General features: G+C 42.6%; 1 protein-coding gene across 4 annotated transcripts; it reads right to left on the bottom strand.

The window, feature by feature from the left end:
- Positions 1 to 1,448: 1,448 nt before the first annotated feature.
- Positions 1,449 to 20,791, bottom strand: zfyve28 (zinc finger, FYVE domain containing 28). Of its 4 annotated transcripts, XM_072365160.1 has the most exons (15): positions 20,437 to 20,791; positions 8,247 to 8,387; positions 6,201 to 6,338; positions 5,837 to 6,039; positions 5,631 to 5,720; positions 5,411 to 5,500; positions 5,214 to 5,315; positions 3,969 to 5,116; positions 3,584 to 3,842; positions 3,266 to 3,361; positions 2,796 to 2,959; positions 2,588 to 2,704; positions 2,089 to 2,193; positions 1,873 to 1,976; positions 1,449 to 1,771 (listed from the first exon to the last, which is right to left on the bottom strand). In XM_072365160.1, the coding sequence occupies exons 1-15, from the start codon at positions 20,470 to 20,472 to the stop codon at positions 1,640 to 1,642; spliced, it is 2,925 nt and encodes a 974-aa protein (XP_072221261.1). In that variant the 5' UTR covers positions 20,473 to 20,791; the 3' UTR covers positions 1,449 to 1,639. The 4 variants fall into 4 exon arrangements, with proteins under 4 accessions (XP_072221261.1, XP_072221259.1, XP_072221258.1 ...); XM_072365158.1 differs by having other exon boundaries at positions 2,089 to 2,190; positions 3,584 to 5,116; XM_072365157.1 differs by having other exon boundaries at positions 3,584 to 5,116.
- Positions 20,792 to 22,381: the final 1,590 nt, after the last annotated feature.

Consider the following 22,381-nt stretch of genomic DNA (forward strand, 5'->3'; position numbering starts at 1 on the left):
CAAACCCTTGGTCCGTTGGAGTTATCTAAAGAAGAGCTCAGTCGACACATTTTAACAAGAAAAAAGTCATTTATTTCAATATACATCGCATTTAAAACTATATAACATTATTTGTTGAATATTTTACACAGCTCTTACCATGGAAATGAACTTGAGTTTTACAAAATAAGAAGCTCTGAAATAATAATAATAATAATAATCAGATGTCCCACCCTTTCATTACTGCATGACTCCTTGTTTTTTTTCCTTTTTACATAAACACAATTATCACTTCATGTTACTTTTGTTCTTTATAAAAGAAAAAGCATAACCTTTCAAAGCCAGTTTGTATGTTTTTCTCTTTAAATTAAATTAAGACTGATGCAACAGTGGTGAATGATTCTGGATACATAATGCCTGAGAAGCTGCTTCAAGTCAGAGTAGAACAGAGAAAATTAAATATTATTATATTATTGTTTGTTACTCGAAGGCCCACACTTCAGAGCATTCGGACGCACAAAGCAAGATCTGAAAAGTATGGAAGATATTTTGTATGCTTTCACAGCAGATTTAAGAGCAGAAAGGAAGTCAAGAGCAAAAGATGTCGGTCTGGCGTCAAAACATTCGTTCACGTCCGACGAGCTGATCGTGGAAACAATTTAGTGTTAACATTTATCATCAGAAGCGACCAGGAAAGGTCTGCCTCTTAAGTGTCCAGGACAAATGCAATGAGTAGTCCCAATATTGCATGATAAGGAAGAGAAGAGAATAAAACTGGGTAATAACTGCGTGTATCACTGTGAGGCAGCACCTGAGAGGGCCTCTGGTTGAAAACAAAGAATGCATACTGAGGTGGCGTCGAGGGCACTGAGCAATAAGAGGTCAATTCTCCACTAGAGGGCATTCAAGACCTGAAAATGATGTTGGGATACGTTTTTGATCCATCTCAGTTTTACAGGTATCCCAGGAACAAATTAATTGCACTATAGTACAAACAGTAAACATAAAGAGGAAAGTCCATGTTGGAATCTGGACTCAAAGTATTACAGAATTAAACATTCATTGCCATAAAAACCATCAAGAAATCTCATAAAAGTCGTTCGTGTGTCAGTTTTGCTTTAGCAGGATCGGTGGCTTTCTGGTGATTGCTTTTAAGTTCCAATATAGAGCAAACCCTTACGGAAAACATTTTAGTACAATTATAACCAGAATTATCATTATTTACATGGATGTTGTTACTTGCATTATTTTAAGTGATCTGGGGGGGCTCACTAAAGCATAGAAAAATATGCCACAAGTTCTGTTTTCATGAGACAAACCTCTACAGGGGAAGCTACATGTTGCAGGTTCAAAACTCACTGATGCATGCTCACCCCCTCCTCCAAAGATTTCTGTAAATCACTTGTGTTGGCAGGGCACAGGAAAAACATTTTGTTCCTCCCCGACACGTCAGAATCTCTCTAAAGCAGGTTGAATCATCACATTGTGGGTTCTTGTCTGGACTTTCTGCTGTTGCGTCTCTAACAGCCTTATTCGGAAGTCATGCTTAATAGTTACAATCACAACCATTAAGGTTTACCGGAGCAGTGTTGCATTTGCTTTGCCGTGGATCTGTTTGTTGCATATGCTCTTGTGCGTTTTTTTCTGGGATGATCCGAGGTCAGATGCCCGCCTTGTCGCTGTAGAAGGGCGTGACATGAAACATGTAGCAGTGGGTGCAAACCCTGACAGGCTTAACCTGGCCATATCGAGGCAATGGAGCAGAATGGGAAGAGCAGCGAGAGCAGAAGATCTGAAATGACAGGTAGCGCTGCAGTAGTTACCCTCTACTTTATCCAGTACACATTAAACAGAGATCTACCAACTGTCCACATGCAAAGAAGGCAGTCAAACCTTTCCACAGCTCCTACAGTGATGCTTCCTGCGGATGACAGTGAAGGGAGCCTTGCAGGCAATGCAGGAGTTGCAGGCTTCATCAGGAACCCAGTCTGGGGGGTCTGCATAAAGCCAAACAGAACCATCACAAGCTGAACATTTGCTGGGAGCGGGGGGGGAAATGAGTTGGCTGACAAGTACAATGTTTGTTTGTCCATTTGTGGATTTGCTGACCTTCGAACTGGCCCTCCCGGGCTTTGGCTGCCAATTCCGATGAGGAAATGGTCTCCTGACACAGAGCACAGTCCTCCAGCACTGCACTGCGTAGAACAGGACCTGCTGGGAACCATAAAAGAAGAAACTTAAACCACTGCTTGGAATGACTGGTGCTTATGTTAAAAGCAGAGCTGCAAAGTCATGACCCAGTTAGGGATAATGTTGTGGGAAGTGGCTGATGCATATGAGAGGCCTTTACAGCTGCCATCAGGGATGTGATATGATGAAAGCAGCAGCCACTTTTTCAAAGCAGTTAAAGGAGGGTATCTGGCAGTACTTCACACGTAAATATTCAGCCTTTGTAGGCAGACTGGATATTTCAAACACAAATTTGACTTGTTTAGCATCAAGAACAGGAAAAAAACCTTCCTTGTGGTTTCCTTGAAATGATTGATAACCTTTCATTTTGACAGGAAGATATCAATAAGGGAAATATAAACTATAACATGTTCCTCACCTTTCTTTTGCTTATCATTATCTGCTTGGTCACACTTGGTTGCCATGACTTCAAACAAAGTCTTGAGGATGCTGCGAAGGTCACTAGCATAGTTGGTCTGCAGCTGATCAGCAACACCTGCATCATCACACATTAACTCTTAATGGAAATTTGCCCAAGAGATAAAAAGTCATGGAGGGAAAGCGACTAAGAGGATAGGAGCCTTTACCTGATATGCAGACAAAGAGACGGTGGATGAGGTCGCTGCTGCTGTGGAAACGTGAGCGGATCTTGTTCCGGGCTGCTAGCTTGGCATCATGCAGGGCCAGCTGGATCTCCTGGTGGTCCAGGAATTCTGATGTCCCTGAGCTGGGAGTCAGGCTGCTGATAGGGCTGGATGGAGGGAGTGATGAGAGACAAGGAAGGATCAGTTCCCATCTTTCCCAAATAAAAACACCACACAAACTCAATTTCATTTCGTCAACAGCGGATTTCAATCTTTCAGGTAAAAGTCAATAAACATCACAATCTACACACTGACTGTGATCTACAGTCTAAGCCTGTACAAGTGTGATCATGTCTTCCATCATTTGGTGACTCTAAACAAAAAACTTTGAATCATCTTTCTACGATTACAATGTTTTGGGGTTACGATCAGTGTGAGTACTAAGACACAAATATGGGTGAATCATTGGTTACCTGGGTGTATATGCACTGCTTGACAAACTACATGTGGTGACCGACACACTCTCACAGTCACTACCTGACACAGAGCTGTGGGGAGAGTTCTGAAAACTAAAGACAACCACACCAACAAATAAGAAACGTAAAAAAAAGAAAGAAATAATGAAATAAATATGTACTGAATCGACGTGATGCTTAAATAAACAAAGGCACATCATTAAAGGAACTTATGATTGAATGTAAAATCATGATTAATGAAAGCAAATTAATAATATTCACGACACAAAAAATAAAATAATCTGGGTGGGTTATGTTCACTATGACAAATCAAACCTGGAGCTTCTCCTGCTGTCCTCTTTGGTGTCCTGCTTAATAGCTTTGTTTTCCAGCTTATCTTTATCCATCTCTTTATCCCTCTGCTGACCCCAACTTGCATGCTGTGGACTGTGTCTTTCAGTCCTCAGCTGGTGGTTGCACAGGGAGGCTCCCTCCACTCTGCTAGAACCACAGTCCTGAGAGTTATGCTCCTGTCCCGGAGCCAACACCAGGCACTTCTCACAGAGCTGGGAATTTGAATCCCCTTCCAGTGGATCTGCAGAGCAACAGGTAGAAGGGGCAGTCAGCTGAGTGATCTCACCCTTATTGTGAGGTTCGTGACCGTGGGGCGGAAGCTGGCAAGCAGCAGACTGGATGACAGTGCCGGGGGGTGAGGTCTTACAATGTTTGTCCAATCTCAGTGGGAGGCCTAAGCCGAGTCCTGTAGTCTCTGTGGTGATGGCATCCTCGTGACCATCCTCACAGCTCCCACAGCAGACACAGGAATTGAGCAGACAGTGAGTGGCCACCAGGGGGCCACAGGGCTCAACCTCTGACGGAGTGGGCCGAGGCAGCAGCAGCTTGTCCACAGCCAGCTCTGTCAAGCTGGGGGAGCGAGGGTTGAAGATGACTGTAGCAGAGAGCTTCATCCCTCCCATGCGATGGGCGATGACCTCAGCTGTTTCAGACGCTGTCCCTTCTAAACCCATCTCCCACCCGTTGCTATAAGGCAGAGGTTCAGAACCAGGGGCAGAGGTGAAGGGAGGCTGCTTTGCCATTGCACAGCGTGTGTTCAGGCTGCGTGGTTGTGGGTAAGGTTGCTCTGATGTAGTCTCAGAGTGCCAACCATTCCTAACAGAGTCAGGCCTTGGTCCAGGCTTGTGCTGCACAGGATGGACAGACTGTTTGAAAGAGGACACGGCACAACCACAGGCCTCTCTCGTGATGGTGGTGATGCTGTCCCCTGCTGCGTCCAAGTCGTCCATGAAGAAGACCCTGTCCTCCTCCTCTACATGGATGCTTGTCCTTCCCTTGCTCAACAAGACCCTGTGTGGAGAGGCCTCAGTGCTGGAAGCCCCACTTGAGACACCAGTCTCTCCTCTGCTGGGATGATGGGCCGGGGACTGGCCCTGGCTGGGAGGTGACAGCAGTGTGGACATTTCGTCTCCCACACGATACACCATCATGTTGAGCTGTTCTAGTTCCTCCTCATCGTACTGCATGGAGCAGGCCAGCTCAGCCTCCTCTGCCTCCTCACAGAGCAGGTCCTGCTCCTGCTCTTCCTCCCCTCCCTGGGTTTCCACCTCCTCCCAGCCTTTCTCTACTGCCAACTCCTCCTCTTTACAGGGGCAGACAAACACCGGCAGTGGCTCCTCTTCCCCCTCACCCTCCCTTTTTGAGGTGTCATTAGCAGGGCTGCTTGATGAGTGATTCTCTTGGACGCCGTTTGTGGCCAGCACCTGGCCGGTGGACAACTCTCCATCCTGAGAAATACACAAGTTCCTCTCCAGCGTGACCAACTCCTCCTCAGTGAGAGTTCGCAAGAGATCTCTGCAAAAAGCACCAGAAATAAGCTGCAGTATAGTGATAAAGGAAACACATTTCCTTTTTTTCCTCTAAGGGGATGCTTAACATTCAAGGCCTTTACCTTATTTTCTTCAATAAAGTGCGAAAAGGTCTGAAGAGCTCAGACATATCCTCTGATTTTCGGTCTAGGTTAAGAGGTCCGTCTGGATACACAACCAGCCCACTAAAAGAAAGAAGAAAAAACACATTTAATACTCTGTAAGAGGGTGGAAAGAAGTGAGGAACAAAGTGCTCGATAAAAAGACACGCAACACTTACCACACAATGGCTAGTCTAGGAATTGTAAACATCAGTGCTGGTTCATAGTCATCAATCATGTCTTGTGTGAGATAGCTCAGCTTTAAGGCCCTGAGACAACACAAAGAGGAAAACATGAACAAAAAACTACTACATTGTCTTCAGATTCTAAGTCATTTCAGACAATACAGCAGCGACATAGATTGTTGATTTATAACAATGTTTATCACTGTAAATGTACCTCTCCACTGTCTCACAGAAGAGCACAATCACCTCCTGCTGTACATAGTATTCTTTGGGAGACTTCACAGGCACCATGGCTGACACATAGCTGACAATTGAAAGAAAAAAAAAAAAAGGAGAAAATGAACAAAAATTCTTCAGCGGATGATAAATCTAATTTATTTCATGGATACAACTAAAAACAGATTCAGGTCGCTATTTTACCTGAGCTCGAACTCGGCAAAAAGGCTGTCGAAATGCTGCAATGCATCCTTCATGCGGTCTGGGTACAAGTTAAGGTCTCTCAGGGCCTGGTCTCTGGTTATGTTGCGTACCTCCTCCAGGCTGCGAGTGAGGTCTTTAGCCAGGGGTCTCATGGCTATACTCTCTATCTCCCTGTTCATGATGATGGAGCCAGCAGCCAAACACTGGACAGAAACAAACACAAAGAATTGATCAGCGTTAACAATGCCTCACTTGATCATCAAGCACTGTATGTATTAATCTGAGATACAGTATTTTAGGCAGTTGTTTATGGACTTGTGCAAGACTGTTTTCTCCCAGAGTGATGAAGGAGGGAATACACCACCTCAGCTCCAAACCACAGTTGCCCTGCCAAGTTATCATGACGAATCTCCTCGGGGAACTTGACACAAAAGTCTCGGTTGGCCCGGTCGTTGGGGATACATTCATCCATGATCTGACTGATAATGTTCAACACGTTATCCTGCGGAAAACCACATGAGTGACAGAAAACAAAATTGAACAAACTGCTTGGAGAGACAATCACGAATTTGTGAAAATCAGTTTTTGAGAGGTGGTTTTGATGAACGAACGTTGGTCAATAATCCACATGTAAAGTCTGCCGCCCCTTTTAGGAGGACGGTTATCCCACCATGCCTGGAGGCCAGCCATTAGGAAGGAAATCAAAACAATTTGACAAGTACACGAGACCATTGCAGAGACATTCTCCCTCAATAAAAACACAGAACGAAAGCCCATAATTCCAGCAGTGAAACTGCAGTCATACTCAACATGAGCAAATCATGAGCTTATGTGCTGCTGCCTGTACAACAGCTATAACAATGACTTACAATGAGCCTTTCACTCAACCGCAGCTGTGCACTGTAATCTTGTCAGGCACAGGACTGTGTCTTTCCCCGCTCGCCCCAAAGGAGAAAGATTAAAAAGCTTTAGTAAGGGGAGCTAAACCACTGATTCCTCCATAGCCGTGTGCTGCAAATGTGTTTTGGTCCAGGATGAATACCACCTTACGGTCTGTGAGCGTCTCCCAGGACAGCAGTGATCATTTCTAATTCTGATGGTTTGAATCACCCAGAGGTCGTGACCGGTGGGATACCTGCGAGCATGTCTGACCAAAGAATGTCTTCGATTGTTTCTCAGACTTCCTTTGTTTTGTGTGTGCTATCCAACTCAATCTTTGTCCAACGCAAACACACACTTGGCTGTTCCAGCAGGCCACAGTGAGGAGAAGCAGTGCTAAAATAATAGGAGCACAACAGTTGATAGAGAGGCTCATAAATAAGCTGGAAAGGTGGGTAGTGTAACAATTTGGCCTCAAGTCTACTTGTTTATACATGTGTCCTTCTAGGCTATTGGATACCATGCCGCTTAATTAATTTTCTGAAATTACTGAGGCCTTGGAGGCAACCCACTCTGAAAAGCCTCCTTTGTGAACTTTTAAGTGATTAGCAATGGGTATTAAACATTTTCCTGGCAACTTGTCAGGAGAGTAAATCAGAGGCTTATTTGAGTTACAAACACAGCCGAGCAAGGGCTGCTCATTCACAAGTATTGAAGAAAGATCAGGCTGATTGAACGTAAAACCCCAAAGCAAAACAAGGTGACAGTTGGCAGAGGAAAGGATGGAGGAGGGGAAGCACAGAACAGTCGGGGATCAAGTGATGACCTTATTAAGTGGTTCTCCCACTGTTCCCTGCCGGTAGGAGGGAGGGTAAAGCACAACAGGCCAGATGAGAACCTCCAGCATTCTGCAGCATGGCAGTTATCACTCCAACACAGCATCACCTGCTAGGTCCCTCTCAGTCCTGACTACACAAACACCTAAAACATTTCCACTTACAGTTTAACAGCTTACTGTAGACTTGAAAATGTCTCTTAACATTGTTGCAAAAGACAATTTCTACAATTAAAGCTGCAGTTCTAAAATGCTTTGTTTCAATTAAAAAAACACAACAAGAAGAGCTGCTTTTGTAACCATTTACTAACAGCCCACATGACACATAGTCCAGAATGATCAAAGCTTAGATGAGTGACTGAACAAAGTCTACTCATCTCACCTTATCAGCAAAAGCATTTAATATAGCAGCTCAGCCAAGCCGTGTTTGGTAAGGTAACAGTCACAACACTGAGCCAGCATCAGGAAATGAATAATGAGGAGATTGGCTATTTTTAGCCAAATCAAGGTCCAGGCAGGTGATTCTGTGAATGAAAGGGATCTAAAATATAAATAGGTAATCGTGGCTCAGAGTTGAAGCCGAGCTGAGGGTTAATTTACCTCGACATCTTTGCTCCACTTAAAGGTTATTTTCTTGTGTTATTTTGCACAGCGAGGCAGAGAAAGATGACGCCTTTATTTGTTCTCTGTACTGACCTGACAGGATCGGAACTGGTTGACCAGCAGGGTACATCTCTGGGGGTCCTTCCTGCCGTCGAGGCTGTCCAGCTCAGTGGCCACCTGGTTAAGCTCTTCATCAGCGTAATAGAACTGGGCCAGGAGCTGAGGGTCTGTCCTCTGTGTAGCGACAAGGAAACATAAGGAGGTCATTTTCAAGAAATGATATAATAAATACAACTCTGACAACTTTCGAAACAACAGACTAAAAGGTAATCAAATAAAATCCCCACAATGATTACTTACTGGGATTGAAAATAGCGTAACTTCTCTTTAAAACTCATATTACCGATTTGTGCAGAGTGCTTTGCTCATCGACTGTCACACTCATCATAAGCTCTAACGACGCCATAAAGTTTTACAGCAAACCAAAAGCTTCTCTTTACAACAACACTCTTTGGGATTCATTAGGTGTTATCATCATTGTTTAAAACGGATCCACACTGGGTCCCACTGAACACATCGGGTGAACAGTTTCTGTTATTTTCATGGTTTTCACAGCAAAGAAAGCAGAACAAAAAAAAAGTTTGAGAGTCCCAGCTGGTTTTTTTTTAAGCTGCAAACAAAAGTAGAGCCCCTGTAGCCATGACCCAACCTCACAGCTCAAAGCAGCACAATGTTTACGGAGGAAATTAAATGACAGCAAAGCAAACAACAGTTTCACCTCATCCTAAATGGACCACAGCCAAGGTCAAGCCTGGTCTTTGATATCTGGAGACATCATGTTTCTGTGTATTTTGCCATCAGTCAATCACTGATGGCAAAAGACAATATATGACTGATTGAGTGATTTCAAACAGTCTTTTTAACTACTTATTACTTTATCTTGCACTAGAACATAGCCTGGGGATTCAAACTGATATATACTTCTGCAGGTATTACATGTTACTGAACATCTGTGCATGAGGCAGATCGTTTCTATCACATCTGTACAGCGTACCAGCGTTTTTTAAACATGAGAGCGTTTACCCCCATCTAATTAATTACATTTCTTCCTTTATTATACAACTTGACAGTTCAGACTTTAGGCACATGTGAGATTTTTTAAAGCAGCGAAGATATGCATCACATCTGAGAAGCAACATGCTTATTTCCTACAATATTTTCTCGTGTCCTGGAGTATAATGCTGCGAGAAGAAGGTTTAAGTGTGCTTTAGCAGGTCAGCCTGAATTTCATCAACTCAACATTAACAAAACACTTTTTTAATAAATGGCATAAGTTTACAGTTCTGTTGAGGAGCTAAATGTTGCTGCTGCATCTGCTGCTGCTGACACACAGAAGAACACTGAAACTCAGCCATTTTCTTCTATTCTTAACTAGCGGCTCTTCAAGTTACTCACAGCATTCAGTCTTTGAAAGGAGAGCTGCATTTTAAATGAGAACACATCTGGATTTATAGCTTGCATGCTGTCTGGCAATCAAAGTGTTATGGCAATTATATGACTTTCATTTCAGGATGTGTTTTATTGTTCTTATCATATTCTCATCATCTATCGCTTTTCAGTCCTATACTAATTCACAGAGACTCAACAGAGCAATTCAGCCAGCAGCTGTTTCTTCATTCAAGTCTCCTCTCTGTATCAGATGTTCAGTGTGGTATGAGGCTTTTTTTTTTTTTAAACAATGCAAGTAAAACACTGGATGACACACTTTTTAAAAAGGCACAAAACACCTGAGACGTTGGTTATGAAACATATAATCTTCAGCTGCCGGTGCCTTGAGTGACCACCAAGCTCTCCCATGACTAAAACAGCCCTGATTAATCTCCCCAGAGTCCAAAACATGCTTTTTTTTTGTAGGGTTAGTCGATTATTCATTTCAACTGCAGAATATTGCAACAAATTACATGCATGGAGAAAAAAAGAAGAACATCTTACAAATCTTGAGCCAACTTACTTTTATTGGGTGCTCAGGAGAAGCACCATAAGACAAATCAGAGAGCTCTATGTTCTGCTCAGTCCAGTGTAATGCTTGGGCACATGGAAGTCTGTAGATATACGTATATACTATAATAAATATAGCTACAACAACACTTGTACAGCTTTCTGGTGTAAACAAGTGAGAATAGCTTTAGTGACCTACTGTGTGCTGCTCTTTTATTCGTCTTTTGTTTTAGAGAGATTAAAGATCGTCTCACGCAAATAAACAAAAGTGAGGAAATATGTAATAGTGGAGCATAGGGAAGCGATCAGGACCAACTACAACAAACACAAAGGTCCTGCAGTATAGTATGACAACATACAGCTCATCTGTGGTGACATACATAAAATCAGGAAAGTAGGTCAATGTATAGGTCAACTAGTATTCTGCTCTGTTCTAAGCACAAACTCAACGGATATTAAAACATGGCACATGTTAGAGAGCCTTGGCCTGGCAGAAGATTTGTCATTATGTTACACCCTGATCCCCACATTTTGGAGAAAACAGGAAAGCGCTGCAGAACACCACACTGGAACTGCAAACATTAAGTCACAACACAAAGTTGGGAAAAAGTCAATAGCACAAAAAAAAACTATACACACAACCGATGCTGCTTTGACCTACTCAAAGTAGGTAAAAATCTAAATACCATTCAAAGTTCAGAGGACAGTCAAGATACCCAAAACGCTTCGTGCATCCATAAACACACACACATCCCAAGAAGGGCTCGTATTAACTGAAAGGTTAATGGCTCTGAAAATGGCGACCACATGCCGACGTGCACCTTCACAAACCACACGGTCCCAGTGATGACACAGGAGCTTTAAAGGACAGCATGACTGTGCGCAGTGGAAGAAGGGAGGGCAACCGCAATAAACAGGCTTTCTTGCCAGCCGTGCACTCACTGTTTAGAGGCGTCTTCCTAGAAGTAAAAAAAAAACAACAAAAAAAACTTTTTACTGTCACTTCTCGCAGGTCTTCTCCCTGAAGCTCGCAGTGTTTCCTGTTGCGTGACGCCTTCTCCCCAGAAGCTTGCTTTTCCCTGTGAATATGAAACGCGATGCGATTCCCTCACCGTCTCTCATTAATAATGAAATAAACAGGGAGAGGAGGAAATACCGAGAACTATTGCATAGTATATTGCATTTTTCAGAAGAAGACAACAAGTATGGACACATATATCTTTGTAAAGGTTATTACTTTGGCACATGTAGTATGTTAGGGACTGAAACAGAAGCTAAGAAAGGGCAAACCTGAGATTCTGAAACCTCTTTCTGTCATGAACACATTGGCTTTAGGTCACAATACATTAACAAGACGGTTGATTAGCAATTTGAAGGAAAATGGGTGAGTTTTTATTTGCCCAAAGGTAAATCAGTGACAAGTTAAGATGAGACACAGAACAGCGCCATTTGAATGGAGAAAATCCCTCATTTCCTTTCTTGCTCAAAGCCTCTCGTGGGGGCAGATTCTTGTCATTGCCAACATAAAACCTCAGTTTGTTTCCAGCTCAGCACTCAACCTTCCAGCATCTCACTTGCCGAACTGAATCCCACAGAGCAAATCAATGACACACTTTACATTTTGTTCATGTGTGTGAACACTGAAGTACCTGCCATGTTTACTGAATACGCCAGAGATGAGGAGCAGAGAGGGGCCTCTGATCGATACCAACTTTACTAACGCAAGCAACTCCGAGTCTGTATTTGACTTTACCCCTAAGCATTAAATCATCACGGAGTAGGACATAAAAATAGCAGCAGAGAGACAACCATATTATGGAAAATACCAAACACTTGACTGCATTTGTCATCACAATGACGGGGAAACAATATGAAGTGGTTTAAAGGGAAACGAGCACAAAGGAAGTCTTAATTTTCTAAAACAATTAAATAAATGTAGGTATTTATCTTCACATCAAAATTTGTTCTCTGAGCACTACGAAAAGAAGTGACATCACCAGTCAGAGCGCAGATTTGACTGGAAAACTGCACAACAATGAGTGAGTCTATGATACTGAATGACCAAACAGGAAACAGGAGTGGGAGACAGTGAAACATGGCCCAGAGACCGATGCCATTTAGTTGGAAGCATACAGTATCAGCCGTCGCTGGAGGAGGAGGACAAGAGGAGTTTGAGACAGACGCCATATATTCTCCTCCTGCTGCATTCCTCGCACGAGAGGGAACATTCCTGCAGCACTGCATCATGGGGGAAAAGTCAAAGACGGACAATGCTCCCTGCATGCAGATCTAGTTTCAGATGCAGTGTTTGAGTTGCTTGCTTGGTGCGCGATGAATGAGAATTTCAAAAGTATTTGAAAAGATATAGTAAAGGGCTGAATTTTCATCATTCCAGACATCCATGTGAGAACCAGAAGCGTGTTGCACCGGCTGTTCAAGAGTTCAAACTCGGCTTGGCACTTAATGTGCTATAAAAGAGCCGAGTAGGAACACACAAACTGTGTTTTACGAGAAGAATACTTGTCACTACAGCTGCATTTCCACCGAATAACTATTACGTAGCTATGAATGAAGTGCCAGGCCTAATATTACTTTCTAATAAATTACCATTTTCAAAGAGGTAATGACAGGCAGTTAACATCTAACCACGTCAGAATGAGAGACCAAAAATAACATTAGTTAGGTTTGTATAAACCTGGTGTTTTTCATTCACTCTAAAGCTCATAAAGACCCTGTGTGGACATATGCACTTACTATACAGCTGTATCTAAATCTATAAAGGACTAGCAGCAAGTTTCATACACTGTTTGGCATTCAAAAGTAACTTTATTCAAAGCATCGTGCGTACACAGCTGACTGCAGCAGAGTTTACATCATTTACTGTGGGCTGGCTCACAGGAAGGCAAAGGTCCTGATGTTTCCTTTACAAGTTCAAGATGAATTACTAACAACAGAGATCTGAGTGATCCCTTAAAACTAAGAAACAACTTTACAGAAAACTGACATTTTCAGAGAAGTTGAGTTGACAAGAGTTTACCATCACTCTTCTTTTCAATGGAACTTTTGAATCGTTTGGAAGTCAAAACAACAGCTGCGGTTTTTATGAGGAACCTGTGTTGGTTCTTACTGAAAGCAAGATTTCAGAGATTCAACGGTCAGTGGTCGTCATTGTCCTATTCTCTTCTACATAATGCGTCTATTTCTTCCCAAAGCAAGCCGAAACGTGGAGGTCCACACAGCTTCCGACGTGTCATATGGCTTCCTTATCACCTAATTTGCCCCAGTTCTGGTAACATTTCTGCATGCAGCGGCGGACCTGATGAGTTCCAGTGGTTTTCCAAAGTACTTCAGAGAGCCCATGTGGCTATTCTGAAGATGGCGGCGTGACAGCTTCTCTAACAGTGTTGCCTCGGGGCTCGAAGGTCATGTGCATCCAACAGTGGTTTTTGGCCTTGGCCTTTTACGCTCTTCCCCAGCATTTCCCCAGACTCCTCAAACCTTTTCACAACATTATGCACTGAAGATGTTGAAAGAGCTTTTTTTTTTCCGACACCCACCGGTCACCAATTGATCTACTGCTTGTAGAATCTTACAGAAAGGTGCTAGTTTTTAGTTGCAATGAAGTTGGTAAGTAAAGGCGGTGTTCCCTTCTGACATGTCTGTTACCACCTTACAAGCTGCCATGAAAGTTTTTACTGAAGCACACGTGATCATCTGGGGCTCTGACTCTTGAACTTGTGAGTTGCGTCATCACCACCAATGACAGCTCTACCTTGCTTATGAGGTGAAATGACTCAGCAGATTCAGCTCCTGTCCCCGTCCGCGCTCCCCCTCAATTACAGTCCTGCTGTCAGTTGTTCTAGGTCATCTCTCTCTGAATCGCCGTCCACTGCGGTCACAAACCTGTCATTTCCAATCTCCAAGATGTCCTAAATTCCCTCAGAGTGACAATTACTGTTAAGCCTCCACAATCACGTCATTTCACCATGCCTCAGTGACATATTTGCCCCTTTTTGTTCCACGTTAAATCCATAACAAGCAATGACAGCATGACTCTTATTGAAATGTGTTCCTGAAAGTTGCCTGCTGCTGTACGATCAACATTTCCATCATGTCAGTCAGCTCTCTCTCTTCTCGAGCTTCTGATTCTTGGCTTCATTTCTATTCAGACTGTGAAGACGATGACGGCTGTCAGGCTAATGCTTCATGAGCGCCCACTGCACCGGAGCATGCACATTGAGCCCACTTAAGGGACTTATGAGAAACCTTGTCCTTGCCCTCCACTCTCTATTCCAGGCTCAATTTGCTCTTTTCTGGCTGCCTTCCAGGTATGAGAGGCAAATACTGCAGGGAGGAAACCCGTTATCTCTGCTTTCATTCATTCTACTGGCAGACTGGCAAAAAGGAAGACAAATAAAAAGCAGCTGGCCACAGTTCCTCACTACATTAAATATTTAGGACTCAGCATAAAGGCCATGGCAGGAGTGAGCCGACAGTTTTGGTAACAATCAAGGAAATGTACTCAACTATCATTTCGGCAGAATAAAAAGTGTAACCTTTATAAGAATGCAGGGCTTTGCTGAGGCAGGTCCAGTTGTGTTGAGTCATTCCTTTCCTGTTCAGCTTACATCAGGATCTTTCCTCCTACCTCTGTATTGTTTTCTGCTGCCGTAGAGTTATCGATGGTGTCTTTTCAACCACAAACTGTCCTTTAACTAATTCTGGTCACTTTGTTCAGGAGTTTGTTGAAAAGATTTGTGTTTGCATAAATGTGCAACTGCATTAAACAGCACTAACTAGTGAGGAGTGTCCCCGCACTAACCAGCCCAACAGAGATGTGAAGCCAAAGCGGACTACAGATTTAACTCTGCTCATTGATTCAATATACTCAGAGTGGTCTGCCCCTCTGTACTGATGGCATAATCTGCGTGCTTGTTTCCTCTCTGAGAGCAGTTTTAATCTGGCGTTTGGACCACAGCACTGATATGAACATGTGCCTGGCACATGGTGGCACAGACAGGGGGTAAAACAAGTGTCCACAGAGGATTTAGGTGGATAGAGGTCATGTCGGGGATACCCTTATGACTGCATGTGGACACATAGGGACACCCCTATTCCCACAACCAGGGGGGGGGGGGCATTCTTATGCAAGAAACAATCTGGTTATACAACCCAGAACTAATGTTAAATTGTAGCATCAGAGGGGAAGGTCAATTTTAGATTGACAACGTGATGTTTTTCATGTGTCAGTGACTGTACAAATCCTAAAGAGATGACAGGTTTGATGGATATAAACGCCTCCCCGTCCTTACGCATGGATGACTAACGTTTAGGGATTTTACTGAACACAGATGAAAAGTCAGAAGGATGCATGATTCATAGTTAAGATAATTCTGTCCACTTAAGAGTTTGCCGTCATAAACAGTGACAGAGAGTGGGCATTGGCAGGATGACAGCCGTGGACAACAACAGCTCCCCTCTTTGATTGTTGTCTGTGGAGATTAAGGCAAATCAGCATGCCTGTGCACCCGAGACTGCGCCTGGAAATTACCCGACATCTTTGCTTCACAGAAGAAGAAAAATATGCGTTTACCTCATTCAAACTTTTCACTCATATTCCCCCCCTCATTATCTTGGTTGTTCTAGGTTATTGAGTGTGTAGTAGGACGTACAGATTGGAAAAAGCTTTAATAATACCTGAATATTTGTGCCAATTGTCATTCAACAACACATAAAACGTCCTCTGTTGCTTTTTTTTCTTTTAGTACAGCGCCCAAAACATGAAGGAGGGCATTTCATCTGTTTAGTGGTTCCTAAGAAGAGTAAAACTCATCATTATAAGGACAAAGGGCACTTTGGATAAATGCTTCACGCTCATCATCGGTGACAATCCAGGGGAGATTCTGAAGGGCTTTTGATCAAAGGTAGCTGTTATTCTCAGTAAAAGATAAGAAAAGAGAGCCAAGATAAAGATTCCTGATTCTCTGTAGGACCTTTACATCTCACTCTTCTCCTACAGCTACTTTCCTTCAATCATCACCCCCTCACACCTCGGACAGTGGGGGCCCCCCGTTTCCCTAACCCTGCAATGAATTTAAAAAGGCTTTCAATCGCCTGGCCTGTCTCAATCTTCACTGGGGTCAGCTCTCTAAATCCCTGCAGCTGACACCAAATCAATTACCACGTGGCTGGTGGGTAAGCAGAATGGGACAACCACAAAGAGCCACAGAAACTGGGCTAAATATGAAGCCTCGCTGTCCACCGCTCAGCAGTCTGCCGTTCCATCAACTCTGCGCCAACTGTGCTGAACCAACACCGCAGGGACAGACCTCCGTCAGCTGCCTTGTTCTGCAGCATGCAAAGAAATAAGACCGTCAGCCACGATTCACTCCGATGAAAACATATCGGTAGATGTTGAAGTCCAAGGAGACTGAACTATCTAAGCAACAGCATCAATTTGCACTTTTGAGAATCTGGAACCAGGAAATTTTCACATTTTTTGATGAGCAAAAAGTCCAAAAATCAATTCCTGTAATTAACTGAAGACTAAAGACATAACACCTGCCATAGAGTTTAGTTTCACCTGCAGGATCTTTGGGCAGACCATATAACAAACCAAATATTTGGTTTTGTTAAGGGATTAAAAATCATGTTAGCATGACAGCTTCAAACAAAAGATCACAGAATTCATTTCGAATTCCTCATTTTCAACCGAGCTCAAAGGGGACACAACTTTCTATAATGATAAAACGCAGTTGTTTTGTCTTTTGCTTTAAGGTTCCAACTGACGTTACCAAGTGTATCACCTCGACTTCATTGATGAACATTTGTCTTTGATTCAAACTGAGCTGATGAGTTTGCAGCGAGGCCCACAGCTGGTGACAAAAACAACACAGAAGTGGACGATAAGTAAAACAGGCTTTCAGTTGTCGGAACGTCTGCTTTTCCTTCTCATAGAGTCGGCAACCAGTTCCAGTTTAAGCCCAACCAAAGGCTCACATGTCCTGTGATGTTTCATTAATATGTATGTCAATCATTTTTCACCATATATAAACAACCAAGATAATTCACTTTGTTATGACTATAGCGTATCAAATACACTTGGATAACACATTTAGCACTTGACTAACACAACTTTATATTAATAGCTTGCTGTTTTTGCACTGGATATGAAAATCTGCTGGTTTCATCATTTTCTATGACACTAAATTGACTGTTCAAGGAGGTGGGCATCAGCCCACATATTGCGATGGCAAATTTTCATCATATTCTAAGTTTTTTTAAGTGAAAATGAAAACTTTTCAGCAATTATAAATACAAATGTATTAATAAAGACTGGCAAGAGAATCTGTTGGTGAGGATATGGCTACATTCAGAAAAAAAACCCAGAAACACATTAAAAACCTTCCGTTTCAGCTACTGATTTAAATGTTCTGCAGACAGAGGCGAGCACACACAGCTTGGTGTGGGATGCAACCCCGTCACACTGACAGATTAAGTGGTGCGGAGCTGAAGGTCAGCTCCTGGATGGCCGAGGGGAACACGGACTACAGAGGAAGTGTTCAGGTTTAGGCTCGCGACATCTCTCTCGCCATCCATCACTCTAAGAGCTGCAACTCTGCGCTGACGAGGAAAAAAAAATAATAAAGAGGTGAGGAGACATTTTGGCTGCTTGGAAACAGAAGCGCGTCTTCGTTTGCAACTGCGGCGATGTGCAACGTAGCAGATTAATGTTTATTAATGTTTACCTGATTTCGCCATCTCCAATGCTTACTTTCCATTGAGGATTAACTGTTCACATAAAAAACTAATTGAACATAAAATCAATCCCACCTCCCTCTTTCAGGGGTTAAAAACTGTTCAAATCTTTCCCCAACAACATTACAAAAGACTAGGACGTCCATTCTTTCACATTCATCTTTTTCGTTAGTACTTTGATGACAGACAGAAAAAGGCAGGAAGATGATTTCCCGCACTGTTCTCCAACAGTCTGAGCAGGGATTGTGTGGCCCAGCCAAAAGAAAGTCATCCACTGTGGGACTTATCCGAGGAGGTGAAGAGCAGCTCTGGAAATATCAATATCCCCGTTTCAGTCAAGGGAACATGCTGATTCAACACTTTTCTATCTCCAGGAGTACATAGTTCAGTGATAAACTGCTTACTGTTGTTGCAAAATGACAATGCCACAGAGTGCTCAATTATAAAAGACCAAATATGAGAAACCACCAGTGAGATGTTTTCACTCAGAGCAAAACCAGAAGCTCAGAGCACAGAGAACTCTGAACACTCCTGTCATTACTGTCATCTTTTCGTGCCGAATGGCATGATTACAGGAGCTTTTAGCACCTCTCTTCAACTCCTTTGAGGTAGAGCTGGTCATTTAAATCCCACAGACTTGCGTTTAAATCTGTTAATTCCTACAACACCTGTGATTTGGCCCGAAAAGGCGCTGATGCAATGGCTCGGCACCTCTGAGGCAGTAGTCATCTACAAATGTAACAACGCTCTGGTGGACCCCAACACTTTGGCCTTAACCCAACAGTGGGCTGCAGAAATGCTGCGACAGCAAACGTGGTTTGACACAGAAAAGGGGGAATGACGCAGGTGTGTGCATGTAGTCAACAGCAGGTGGATGATATGTAATCAGACGCATTTTATCTAAGTCTCGTCTGACATAAGCGTTGCAAAAAACTCCACTGACAGTTATATCATGGCAAAGTTTGTGCTTTCACTGTGAGAAATGGCAGAATTATTAAATCATTATGTCGAGCTCACAAAATATGCCAACAAATGCCAATCTGACCGCTCCAATGAGCACATTTGCTTTCATGCAGCTCTTCCATCAATACGCCGAAAGCATCCGCCGCTTTAAACACACCAATATGCTACTGAGGGTCTTGACAGGCTATGACTGCAGGTGTGTGGATCCAATTTCCAAAGACCCCAAAAGTTAATATAAACGTTAACAGGAATTTGCACCCTGGAGATACGTGCACACTCACTCATCCTTAAACGTGCTGCAGTTGGCATATATTGAACTGTTCATTTAACGAGGCGACCAAGCCTTTAATACTTCCTCTGCTGTGTCAGGCATGTTTCCGCACTCTGAGCTTGATTTACAGAGTCGCGGCACATTCAATACGAGGGGGCCCCAAAAAGTGATGATTTTGCCAAAAAAAAAGAAAACGTCTCTGGGCAACATTTATTGGTTCTGACTTTCAAACAACCAGTTGTCCAGTTTTGTTTTCTGCGCCAAATTTATACAAACGACGCACCACTGAAACAATCTCTCATTTTAAAAAGCTACTGGGGAAACTATTTGTTTTGTTTTAAATTACCAATCACTCAGATGATTGACTGGGCGATTATTAGCCAAATCATCAGCATCAGTCACCGATTATTTGAGGAGAGCAGTATAAACAACAAGCTACTGTGAAACGATGTTAACGTTTAACTGGATATATTTTTCTATTCATTGATAAAATTCTTTATCTTATCTAGAATAATTGCACTTCAAGGTGTATAATAGCTTTACTTAAGCCAATAAAGAAAAGGCAGACATGAGAGTCTTGAAAAGAGAAATGACATTAATCGCCTTAATATGATCTCTAAATATGAAGCGAAAACATGAGCTTTTGAAGCTTGTACCACAGATTACAGATTCATTATAAGGTAATGTCTTTGTCAAACTTGACTGTAAATCAAAAATATCTCTGAGCTTTGAACCAATGGTCTTACAAACAAACAAGGTGACCATGACCCTTTGCACATCTTATTTACAAATCTTGTACTATAATGACACACTAAAAGCTGAATTGGTTCATTTAAACTAAGTGAACTATCAGCACCAATACTGAGTGTATCCCTTAAATGCCTTAACTTTTTATTTTGACATGTCATTTATTTGACAAAAGGTGTGATATTATCAGTATCATCCGTAGGTTTTGCTGCTGTTCTTGTTGCAGTGAACAATTACATTTATATCAAGTCCATTATAAACGACTCTGTCAGCTGCTGAAAGCAGTGATTAAATGGTTATAAATAAGCGTGAAGTGTCAAGCGACAACATGCACATCAGCCCCTGCATGGAGCATCAAAACAAAAGAATCGACAACAACAGAGAGGCAGCAGCTGGTTAATACAGTGAAACATCAGGAACACGGGCTAATGTTAGCAGATGTGTGGCACAGTGAATCCGGCTAGCGATCGGCTATTTCCAAGGCTATGCATTAAAAAAATGACTTGCTACAGAGTTGACACAGCGTGTGGACCCACAACAACTTACCTTGGGCTTGTACAGCCACTTTCGAAAGCGGTTCATCGTTGCCTCGCCACCTTCCTTTGTCACCAACCCCTCCTCTCCTCCCCTCTACCTGCCCGTGTGCCTGACAGTAAACGGCGGTTGGCTGCTAAGCTAGCTAGCGTTGGTACGGACCAAATCGGAAAATGTAAAAGACACAATGTACTGTAAGTTGTCCCGAACGCTACAACACTGCTAACAATGGAGACATTCGAAAACTTATTTCCATCTTCCCTGAATCGCGACGTTCAGCCTGTCTCCCCCGCACAGCCACTTTGTAACTCCCGACGATATAGACAACCGGAGCGCCCACCGACGGCTCCACTGTTCTCTGCCCCGCTACTTGATGACAGTCACGCTGACAACATTCACCTCCCACTTTCCCAGGAAATGATGCCTTCAGGGACTGATCCCAAACACCGTGCTCCCAACCACGAGAACGAGCCAATCCATGGACGGGTGTGAAGAGATGGGACCCTGGGCACAGACCACAAACCATACAGATGAGATATTATTTGTATTTATCTTTTTAAATTTATTTTTGTATCTATTAGCACTTTTATTTATGTCCAATTGCAATAATTTTCTATAATCTCTATAATGTCTACATCTCATTGTGGTCATTTGGTCATGCAGTTTTGATTGTTTTGTGTCATACCTAATGTGTATTTTTGCCTCTCTTTGCTCACTATGCAATTGTTTAAAGTTGTTTATGCCTCATATTGTTCAATTTTGCATCTCTCTGTGGTCATTTCTATTCATTTGATATTTTTTGTCTTGTTTTGGTATTTCCTTGTTGACATTACCTGTCTTTGTGGTTATTTTACATTTAACTCACTTTGGCTTTTAGTGTCTAACCACACCACCTAACACCTTCTGTGCACAAAAGCTGCATTCTTCCATATGAACTAAAACAGTGAATCAATTCATGAAGGTTTAAGTTCACTTTATTTTGAGAGAGTGAGAATCAGGGATGTAAACTAAACTGCAGAGAAAACATGAACTTGCAAAATATTTTCATTTCATATTTTACCTTCTCATTTTAGACATTTCCATTTACTGTTCTTTCAAAGTGTCTGTGCTCCATTGCCTTTATAACAGATTCCCCCTTGGCTCAGTACTGGGACCCTTCTCTTTGCAATATAGATCACCTCTTCATCCTCTCGTGTGGCTTTCATATCACTGCTAAGTGGATGATTCTCAACTGTACCTGTCATTCTCACCAGATGACCACATGATTTCAGCACAAACCTCTGTTCGTTTCTCTGGTATATCCTCTTGAATGAAGGAACGCTACCCTCAACTAAACCTCTGAGTTTAAACTAAATTAATTTTCAAGCTGTTGTTGATCTTCTGATCATCCCAACCAATCATTCCATCCAACACAACATAAAAAAAAACCCAACAGCTGGTACAGGCCATGGTTATTTTTGTCCTCTTTGTTGTGCTTCTGTAGCAGGTCTCACAGCTTGTATGGTGAAACCCCAACAGATGGTCCAGAATCTGGTGGCGCAGCTGATGTTTGATCATCCAGAAAGCTGATGTCACTCCACTAATCACTGAACTTAATTTAGTTTCCCTTAAAAACTGATTGTGTTCATCAGATTAAGTAAAGCAATCAGATGATGCGTTATGAGGCTGGTTTTAAAATCCAATTGGAGTGTGATTTGTTCAATAATCGACTTTTCCCTACATAACATTTGAAGTGTGAGGCGAGTCACTTTTCCTTAGAAACAAGTTTTCCAAATATAAAGTTAAATTTGAAAATCCCGAACGGGACTGCTGCTTTCACCTGGTTTCTCTTATTTCATCTCTTCCTGTTGTATTTATCACGTCGATGTGAAAAATCTGGTGTTTGTTGTAACATTTCCAACAGAACCGGAAGGCAACGCACGTCTTTCATACACGTCACATTACGCTACGTCATTAT

This window comes from Leuresthes tenuis, unplaced genomic scaffold, assembly GCF_036924035.1.
Source record: "Leuresthes tenuis unplaced genomic scaffold, fLeuTen1.0.hap1 SCAF_15, whole genome shotgun sequence".
NCBI classification, from domain to species: Eukaryota; Metazoa; Chordata; class Actinopteri; order Atheriniformes; family Atherinopsidae; genus Leuresthes; species Leuresthes tenuis.